The sequence below is a fragment of the Semicossyphus pulcher genome, unplaced genomic scaffold, assembly GCF_022749685.1.
Source record: "Semicossyphus pulcher isolate SPU_LCO1_2020_fin unplaced genomic scaffold, fSemPul1.0.p SCAF_30, whole genome shotgun sequence".
NCBI classification, from domain to species: Eukaryota; Metazoa; Chordata; class Actinopteri; order Labriformes; family Labridae; genus Semicossyphus; species Semicossyphus pulcher.
In genome coordinates, this window is record NW_027211705.1 from 1762813 (window position 1) to 1773384 (window position 10572).

Consider the following 10572-nt stretch of genomic DNA (forward strand, 5'->3'; position numbering starts at 1 on the left):
ATATGTCTCCACCACATGCCTCGAGTTATCATGAGCGCGGGGAGGAGACAGACATTTGGAGAGGAGCAGATATACACAGATCTGTGTGTGTTTTGATGCTCTGTATCAATAACGTCGCGATCTGTCTATATTTCCGTGCACAGTTAAAGTATAAACATCGTCTCCACAGTCATAATTATGTCCATATGCCTTGTAGTTCATATATTTCACAAACACAGAGCTGTAGAGTGGCATGATGAAACAAAGTTTCACATCACATCATGTGATGCGAAGCCAGGGTTGCCAGGTCCAACTCTGCTGGAACCGAGTATTAATGGATATTAATGGACATTAATGGACAATTTTTTTCTTTCTTTTAAAGGTCTTTTTACTGATAGTCAGCAATGAAGAGCATGTAAAATGTTAAATATTTTTTTACCACAAATCAGACACCCAAACAAAACAACTTCTCACAGAAGACATGTCCTGAATCATAAAAAGGTCGTAAAGTTAACTCAGTGGACAATTTCAAAGAACTTAATTTGATGCCTGTGCAGGTTCTCAGTCATCCAGGTCATGGTAGCTCTAAGCTGAGTCCAAAAGGCAACTGGACTTGGTTGAAGTTCTTGAAGACGTTTCACCTCTCAACTGAAAGGCTTCCTCACTTCTAACTGACCGGTGGATGGAGCTAGAAATATAAGGCTCTGTAGGTCATTAGTTGGCTAATAGATGTTAGCATTATTAGCTAGAAATTAGGGCTGTCAATTGATTAAAAAATAATAATAATAATCGCACAATTTTGCTGCGATTAATCGCTTTTTTCTCACTGAAGCTTGTCATAATGGATATTTAATGGATATTTGTTTAACAGGATGTCAGGTAACTGGTTGGTCGTGAGGCTGTCATCACTGGCTCCACCCACCAGCGCTGTAGCCCCGCCCCCTCCCAACCGCTCCCAGTTCCCCCCTCTGTCAGACTGGGAAGCTCCCAGCTTCACCTGGGCCGCGCAGTTCCGTGTTGGAGCCATCTTCATCCTCTTCCTGTTCGCCACCTGCAGTAACCTCGCCCTTTTGGCCAGTGTGTGGTGTGGGCGTGGCAGGCAGCTGGCGTCTCACCTGCGGCCGCTGATGTTGAGCCTGGCGTCGGCCGACCTGATGATGACATTCGTGGTAATGCCTCTAGACGCCGTGTGGAATGTGACGGTCCAGTGGTATGGGGGAGACCTGCTGTGTAAGCTGCTCTGCTTCCTGAAGCTGTTCGCCATGCACGCCTCCGCCTTCATCCTCGTCGTCATCAGCCTTGACCGCCAGCACGCCATCCTGCACCCGCTGGACGCTCTGAGCGCACACCGCAGGAACCGACGCATGCTGTTGCTAGCCTGGAGCCTGAGTCTGCTGCTCGCATCGCCACAGGTAAACATCACTACAGGTAACATCTACACAGATAACATTAACACAGGTAACATCTACACTGGTAACATTAGCACAGGTGACATCTACACAGGTAACATCCACACAGGTAACATTAGCACAGGTGACATCTACACAGGTAACATTAACAGAGGTAACATCTACACAGGTAACTTTAACAGGTAACATCTAGACACAGGTAACATTAGCTCAGGTCACATCAACACAGGTAACATCAACACAGATAACATCAACACAGGTACCATCTACGCAGGTAACATCAACACAGGTAACATCAACACAGGTAACATTAGCACAGGTAACATTAGCACAAGTAACATTAGCACAAGTAACATCTACACAGGTAACATCAACAAAGGTAACATTAACACAGGCAACAACTACACAGGTAACATCAACACAGGTAACATTAGCACAGGTAACATTAACACAGGTAACATCAACACAGCTAACATCTACACAGGTAACATTAGCACAGTTTACATTAACACAGGTAACATTATCACAGATAACATTAACACAGGTAACATCTACACAGGTAACATTAACACAGGCAACATCTACACAGGTAACATTAACACAGGCAACATCTACACAGGTAACATTAGCACAGTTTACATTAACACAGGTAACATTATGACAGATAACATTAACACAGGTAACATCAACACAGGTAACATTAACACAGGTAACATCAACACAGCTAACATCTACACAGGTAACATTAGCACAGTTTACATTAACACAGGTAACATTATCACAGATAACATTAACACAGGTAACATCTACACAGGTAACATTAACACAGGTAACATTAACACAGATAACATTAACACAGGTAACATCTACACAGGTAACATTAACACAGGTAACATTATCACAGATAACATTAACACAGGTAACATCTACACAGGTAACATCTACACAGGTAACATTAACACAGGTAACATTAACACGGGCAACATCTACACAGGTAACATTAACACAGGTAACATTAACACAGGCAACATCTACACAGGTAACATTAGCACAGTTTACATTAACACAGGTAACATTATGACAGATAACATTAACACAGGTAACATCAACACAGGTAACATTAACACAGGTAACATCAACACAGGTAACATTAACACAGGCAACATCTACACAGGTAACATTAGCACAGGTAACATCAACACAGCTAACATCTACACAGGTAACATCAACACAGGTAACATTAACACAGGCAACATCTACACAGCTAACATCTACACAGGTAACATCAACACAGGTAACATTAACACAGGCAACATCTACACAGGTAACATTAGCACAGGTAAATATCACTAAAGGTAAGACAGAATAGGCTTATGACCTTCAGAGCTGTGATGATACAAACGTGAGAAGAGGAGGAGACCCAGAACAGAGCCCAGAGGGACGCCCATGGGCGCCGGAACCATTATATGTGAGTGGGACAAGTCCCACCCATTTTTTAAAACTATTGGTTCAGACCCACCCACTTTAAGCATATTGAAAATCAGTGCATCTGCCGATCCACGCAGTGTTCTTTTGAGAGCGCTCTGTCAGTCGAATCCATTCCATCTACTCATTGGGAGAATTTCCATTTAAGGAAGTCCCAGTCCACGTTTTAACTGCTACCTTTTACCTAGCCAGCTCTCAGCTGCATTGTGCACCTGGATATCCACACGGCAGCGCCTGCGCTAATGTTTTGGATGTTTGGACATTAGAAGATTTTTGAAGAAGAGAAAAGTCATCATCGCTGCTGTTCGCTTCAGCTAAGTAACAGCAGAGACTGGTAATCAGTGAACCAGGTGCTCCCTATGACAAATAAGGTTAGGTTGGCCCAACAAAATTTGCATGATGTTGATTTCTGTCACATCAGATAATTAACGTTAGCTCTGAAAAGCGAGCTGGCTGGCTTATTAATATCATCAATGGAAAAGAATACAATACTTAACTATTCACTAAATAACGATCACTCCACCAGCCCTCTTGACATGTAGGCACGTGAGACTGAGTCAGAATGCAGGGTGAGGGAGAGTGGACAGAGCCTTTTTGTCATTGTTCAATGAGAAGCTTTTTGCGCACCTTTTAATTGATATACTCCCACTGGGCGTTAATTAATAACACCATGTTTTGGTGATGTGCGGCAATCTGGAAAGGTAGTCCGCCACCACAATGGCCTTTCCTGATCGGTGTCAAATGGTGAACTGGTGAAAGGCTGGAGTGAGAGGTACCATCGGGTCAGTCTGCTTTTGGGGTCCTTCACGGAGTTGCTCCAGGTGAGAGCTCTGTGGTCAGTTTCCAGATCAAACTCCCGTCTAAGTAAGCAGTATCGCAGACTCTCCAATGCCCACTTGATGGCCAGGGCCTCTTTTTCCACGGTGGAATACCTCGTCCCATGTGGCAGTAGCTTGCGGCTCAAGTACAGGATTGGGTTCTCTTCTCCAGGGTCTCCTTGGGCCAGAACTGCTCCAAGGCTGACTGCGGATGCACCCACCTGTACCAGAAATCTGTGGTTGAAGTCTGGACTCCTGAGGACTGAGGAAGAACACAGGTTGGCTTTCAGGGTGCTGAAGGTAGTTTCACAGTCATCCAACCAGGTAACAAGGTTCCTCTGAACCTTGCAGGTAAGTGCTGTGAGTGGGGCTGTGAGTGGGGCTGTGATTGTGGCGAACTGTGGCACCAACCTTCTGTATCAGCCACACAACCCCAGGAAAGACCATACTTCCCTCTTGTAGCTTCACCCTTATCCACTTGTGGATGCGCTTCTCCTCGGCCCAGCTGGTAACCCAGGTATCGTGTCTCCTGCCGTGCCCACTCACACGTGGAAGGGTTGAGTGTATGAGCTGCCTTCTGGATTTTCCCCAGGACCAGCGACAGGTGATGGACATGATCCTCCCAGGTGTTCCTGAAGACCACCTCGCCATCCAGGTAGGCGGCACTGCAATGTCTACAATCCTGGAGGACTCTGTCCATCATTCTTTGAAAAGTGGCTCCATGAAGTCCAAATGGCATCACGGTAAATTGGAAAAGTCCAGCTGATGTTCTGAAAGCTGTGTATGGTATGGGCAAGAAATATTCACATGCATTTCTCCATTCTCCCCGGAGTCACTACTTCTACTGGAAGTTCTTTTTCATGCAGTAAGTCCATGAGCGCAGGTAAATCCCATCCCAAGATGGCATCAACAGGAAGGTTTTCTACCACGCCAGTCAATAGAAATTGTGACAGTCAGATCAGCTTTGGAATAAGGATGCCTATCCCCATGAGCACACAAAATGTCCTCCTGTCTGCTGTAGTCCACACAGCCTACTGCCACCAGACTATGTTTAACCAGAGCCATAAACTACCAGTGTCCAACAATGCAGTAACCTGCTGTCCATTCACCGTAACAGTTTTATGTCGAGTTTTTACTTTCATCTCCCCTTCAGGTCCGACCTCAAGCCGGGATGCATAGCATGCGCCAGTGACCTTAGCTTTGCGTGTGGGACACACAGAAGCTTTGTGGCCTTGCTGCTAGCAATAGAAACAAACAAGGTCCTGACCGGGTGCTTGCTGGTTTGGGGCAGTGCGGGTGTCACCTGAAGGCTCCTGGCTGCTCTCTCCCCTTGTTGGCCTGGACTGCAGAGCCAGCTTTGCAGCTGCAAGTCCCTCCACTGGCTCGTGTTTCTTCACCCAGGTCCTCACCTCCGGCGGAATTACTTGGAGAAGCTGCTCCAGGATGATGGCATCACCAATCTCCTCCTTGGTGTGCTGTTCCAGTTGAATCCAGCGTGTTATGAAATTTTGTCAATGTGTGTAAAATGTGTGTGTAAACAAACCATCAAGATAACTGGCTAACAACATAATGTAGCTTTGAGACACAGGCCTCAGGTCCTGGTGATTCTTCATAATAGTAGAAATGATTTGACGATGAATGTAGTTTATTGGAGAATGCACTTTGACTATAGTTGTCCTCTCCACTTAACGCGTTGATTGAATGAAAACAATTTCCAATTACATGCAAGCATGAAGAGATCCTCAAGTTTAAATAATTAATGAGGTTAGGGTTACTATTAAAGATGGCTCTGAGTTAGTCATCACATCGATTTCTGTACTTTTAGCTTTTTAATGTCTTCAAACATGTGATCTGACTGGGGCCAACCACTTCTTCTGGATGAAATTACAAAATATACAAATAATTTGGGGGGTTTGCTAAAGCCAGATAATTATAAAACTACATGTTAGAAGGCAGCAGAATACAGGAAATGACGTCTACTCTGTTAAAATTTGTCCCACCCACTTTATCTATGCTTCCTACACCCATGTGAAGCAGGATGGTGGAGGAGACAGAGAAGATGAATCCTGGTTTATAATGAGGTTTGTGTTCAAACTGCAGGTGACATCATTGAACAGCAGCCGGATGGGACGAACTGATTGGCTGCAGGTGACGGACAGTCACGTATACACATATAATGTACTTACACAGTGTACATTACTGGAACAGCTAGAGTGTTCAGAGTCTGAATTCTGATTGGCTGCAGTTTGTTCCTTTTGATGCTGGGCTGTGATTGGTTGAGTTGATTATTCATGGTTGGAGGCTGAGCTGTCACTTCCTCTTCTTCTTCTGCTGAATGTTTCATGTAGCTGCTACAGACAACAGCTCGCAGCTTCACGTGCAGCTGTTTTATATGAATATTAATGACGTGTTTCTCTCACCCAAGGAAACTGGAGGTCAGACTGCGCAGGTGTGTTCATGTGTGATTACTAGGGCTGTCAAAATTAACGCATTAATGCACATTCTCTGTAACGCCACTAATTATTTTAACGCGCGATTAACGTACACGCATTCTATTATTATGACCCTCCGCCCGCCTCGTAGTTTGAGAAATCAGGAAGCGATGCAGCCGCAATGTTGTGGATAGCACGCAGAAACTCGGTGAGCAGAAATGGATAGAGAAATGGCAAATTCAGCCTCAAAGCCCTGCTCGATGGTTCTCTGGACAAGACGAAAGTTATTTGTTTTTACTGTCGATGTGAACCGAGTTACCACCGGCAGTGTTTCCGCTACGTAAATTTTGCCGCGGCGCCGCCACCGCTTCAGATTTCGGTCGGTGTGTCCGAAACCGCATACTAATCATACTAATCATACTATCAGACTATCAGACTAACTGTGACATAAAATTGAGTATGTCGTGCGTTCCCATCTCATAGTATGCAGTTCTGTGTATGTGAGAAATGCCCGGATGTAAACTAGATCGGCCCGGATGTTTGAGTGTGAGACGGGAGCTCACTGGTTGTACTCAACCGCCCCAAAATGCATTGCGGCTATTCAGCTTCTACTCTGGCGGAGATGGACCGGAGATCAGAGCGGACACACGTAAACGATTAAGTCACGTGATACGGAGAAGACGGCTCTGAGTATGATGGCACCGGCATCCTAATAGTTGTAGTAATAGTAGTAGGCAGTACGTTAGTAGTATACGTTAGTATGTGGTTTTGGACACAGCCTGTGAGATTAAACGACTCCGCTCCAAATGAACGGTCGTTCGCCCGCTGTCCTTGTTGAGGAAGAGCACTGACACAGTGACAGGAGTCACAGGACATCAGGACGCTCTCTGTCCGCACACAATCATATGCAGTTCTGTAACACAATGTAAACACTCCTACTGTGTATCTCCGTATGTCCCCATTGTAAAAGCATTGATTGTCGCTGTTTATAAAGCTTATAAAAGGTGCAGGTGTCATTCGGTAACGATCGATCGTTTTGATCGCTACGTCGTTAATAACGTCCCTCGTGCACACGCGGCTCACGTGCTGTGAGAACTGAACTGTGAGAGAAAATATTTAACTTTGTGACTTAATGAAACAGACTGCTGATGAAGGCAGTCAACACAGCAGACAGAGAGACAGACAGAGAGAGGGGGCGGGGCCAGCAGCTGTGCAGAGAGCAGAGGTGCAGGTGTGTTGGGGGGGACTGAAGCAAAGAGATCAGATTAAAGTAGTTTGTGAATTAAAACGTGAATTAAGGTGAAGCAGAGAGAACAATCAAACTGTGGAAGGAAGAAATCAGCATCTGGAAAGAGTTTAATCCAGACTGAGTCAGTCTGCATGTGATGTGCTTCTCACAGGAATCACTGATATATGTGATGATCGCCATGTTCTGCTTTCAGCAGGTCTTTTGAGCGTGCAGAACCTGTGAGGTTATTCTGTAGAATATTCTGGACAGTATTTGTCATTGTTTTAATGTTGCAGTAATAATAAACATTCATTTGCATAAAGGAAGCAGATTTGTCCATTCCCATGTTGATAAGAGGATTAAAAAATATCTCTTTAAGGTACATTTACAACAGGTAAAAAATGTGCGATTAATTTGTGATTAATCACAAGTTAACTATGGACAACCATGCGATTAATCGCGATTAAATATTTTAATCGATTGACAGCCCTAGTGATTGCTCATGTTTTATCATCACTTCCTGTGCTGACGATCTGTGTGTTAAACTCTGCCTGCTGTCGTCTGTGATGCAGGTTAAAGTTTTCTGTTCCCTCTGAACCTCCTGATCATGAAATCCCTCCAGGAATGTTTCTGATTAAATGTGTGAAACCTCCTGCTGTTAGCTTAGGCTAACACCTCCCCTTGGTTTCTATAAGGAATGCTAACAATGCTAAGAGGCCACCAGCTGCAGAACTGAGCTGAAAAAGTTTAGAATCCTGTTAGTTTATCTGCAGTCTCAGAGTGAAAACCGGATCATTATAACTTCTCAAAAATGATGATTTAAAAAAGATGAGGTTTGAGCTCCACCGAGACTCTACCTGAGCTCAGGTGAGACTACGCTGACCCTCCACCTGTCCTCCTGCAGCTGTTTCTGTTCCGGACAATCCGGGTGGAGGGCGTCGACTTCACTCAGTGTGCAACTCATGGCAGCTTCAGCCGCCGCTGGCAGGAAACCGCCTTCAACATGTTCCACTTCACCACACTGTACGTCGTCCCCCTGCTGGTCATGAGCTGCTGCTACAGCCGCATCCTGCTGCACATCCACCTGCAGCACCTGAGGGACAGAGGTACACAGCTGAAAAACACCTGTATATACCTGTACACCTGAGACACACCTGTACCACACCTGACACACCTGAGACACACCTGTACCACACCTGCATATACTGCTGTACATCAGGCAACACAGATTAATCACTCTACTGCCTGACAGTGTGACATCACTTGCTTTGTGACATCACTGACGGAGCCCCTCCCTCTCTCAGCAGGTGAGTCGTACCTGCGGCGCAGCGGCACTGACATTATCCCGAAGGCTCGGATGAAGACCCTGAAGATGACGGTGGTCATCGTGTTGTCCTTCGTGGTGTGCTGGACTCCGTACTACCTGCTGGGAATCTGGTACTGGTTCCAGCCCAGCGTGCTGCGGGTCACACCTGAGTACGTCCACCACGCCCTCTTTGTGTTCGGGAACCTGAATACCTGCTGCGACCCCGTCATCTACGGTTTCTACACGCCATCCTTCAGGGCCGACATCGCCGCCTGCTGCCGCCGGAGCACTGCCTCGCAGAGATCTCCGGACCGCCTGTCAGCCCGGCCTCACAGCGCAGGGTCGGACCACCCCACCAACCACCCTGTTGCAGACTGGCCGACCAATCAGAGGCCAGGAGCTCAATGATGTCACTCAAGACTCTGAGTCTGTTTGCTGGTTCAGACTCAGTGCGCCCCCTGCTGGACAAAAACAACAACACAGTGTTTGTGTCTGCTGGTTCAAATCAATCACATTTTATTTGAAGAGCACCAAATCAATAACCACAGTTATCTCATCCACAGACAGAGCAGGGGTCCGTTTCAGAAAGCGGGTCTGTGAAAACCTCTGGTTTGCCGTTTCAGAAAGAGAGGTAACTTCAACTCTAAAGTGGTTACTATGGTGACTGTGTCTGTGAACCTCACCTGGTCGGGAGCAGGTTTTCTTCAGGACACTGTCTCTGTCTCCTCCCTGGAAGCTATAAAACCCTCATTCACGTCCTCGTTCATTCAGCCCGTCTCAGGCGTGTTCGAGCGGTTCGTCTCTGTGCTGCTCTGACCGTTTTGCAAAAGTCTTTTATAATTAGAATAAAATAATCAAAAGACAAATCTGTGTCAAAGTCATCATCTGTAGATTTTCCACCACCACTGCCGAGAGCGCTCAGATAAGACAAGTGATCATTTATTTGGTCCTCTTCATTTCCGACCAATAAAAAAGCAGCCGTTAGTTATTGGAAATATTAAAAAAAACGTGACGTAGGAGGACCTCTTTTTGTGTACCGTTGCCATGGTGACTCGTGGTGTCGGGGCTCCATTAATGCTGACTTTTTACAGTCAGCGTGCACGCACTTAACTCCGGCTGAACCTACTCAGAGTTGATTGAACTAACTCTGATCAGCTGTTCTGGAACCGAAAAGCGACGTTCAGCTCAGAGTAAGTCAAACCTCCGTCCGGGGTTAGACTGACGGTTTGCTGAAACACCTTTCTGAAACGGACCCCAGGTCTCGACCGTACTCTTTGTTATTCAGAGAGAGACCAACATGAATCACCATGAGCAGCTCTGAGCAACATTCAGCACAGACACAGAAAAACCTCGAGCAGAACCAGACTCATGTTGAACATCTGAAGAGACTGGACGGGCCGAGAGAGGGAGAGAGGGAGAGAGGGATAGAGAGAGGCAAACAGAGCAACAACAACAACAACAACAGATAATACACTTCACTGAGGCTCATCTCTCAGAGGACCAATGTGTTTAATGACATCAAAGTGAATCTGTGACACTGACACTTCTCACCTGTCTGCAATGATGAACAGGTGCACAGCAGTACACTGTGACATCACTACTGGGCGTGACCACAGGTTCATTGTGACATTGAAATACCTGCAGCTGGAAGAAATCCTTCACACCTGTATGTAACCATGGAAACCTTTCACAATGATGTCACAGTTAACACAATGTTTGGTGCTACACCTTGTATGGATGACATCAGAGCTGAGGGCCAATCAGCAGCTGTGTTTGTACAAACATATAATTACAGATTAATAATGAAACTTTTTTCTTTTCTGTCATAAAAACAAACAAACACATGTTTTGTTCCCGTTTCTGAGATCAAACTGACCTTCATCAAAACGAATCAAATGGTTCAAAGAGAAAAATC

General features: G+C 45.7%; 1 protein-coding gene across 1 annotated transcript; it reads left to right on the top strand.

The window, feature by feature from the left end:
• The first annotated feature begins 851 nt into the window (after positions 1-851).
• On the top strand, positions 852-9065 carry LOC138606691 (gonadotropin-releasing hormone II receptor-like). Its single transcript, XM_069679114.1, has 3 exons — positions 852-1391; positions 8256-8457; positions 8656-9065. The coding sequence occupies exons 1-3, from the start codon at positions 852-854 to the stop codon at positions 9063-9065; spliced, it is 1152 nt and encodes a 383-aa protein (XP_069535215.1).
• The last annotated feature ends 1507 nt before the right edge of the window (positions 9066-10572 follow it).

What these genes read in the sequence shown, in the direction of transcription:
- LOC138606691 (XM_069679114.1), top strand. Translation starts at nt 852, where the DNA reads ATGTCAGGTAACTGGTTGGTCGTGAGGCTGTCATCACTGGCTCCACCC. An exon ending in TGCTGCTCGCATCGCCACAG is followed by an intron (nt 1,392 to 8,255) that starts GTAAACATCACT and finishes GTCCTCCTGCAG; the next exon opens with CTGTTTCTGTTCCGGACAAT. An exon ending in GCAGCACCTGAGGGACAGAG is followed by an intron (nt 8,458 to 8,655) that starts GTACACAGCTGA and finishes TCCCTCTCTCAG; the next exon opens with CAGGTGAGTCGTACCTGCGG.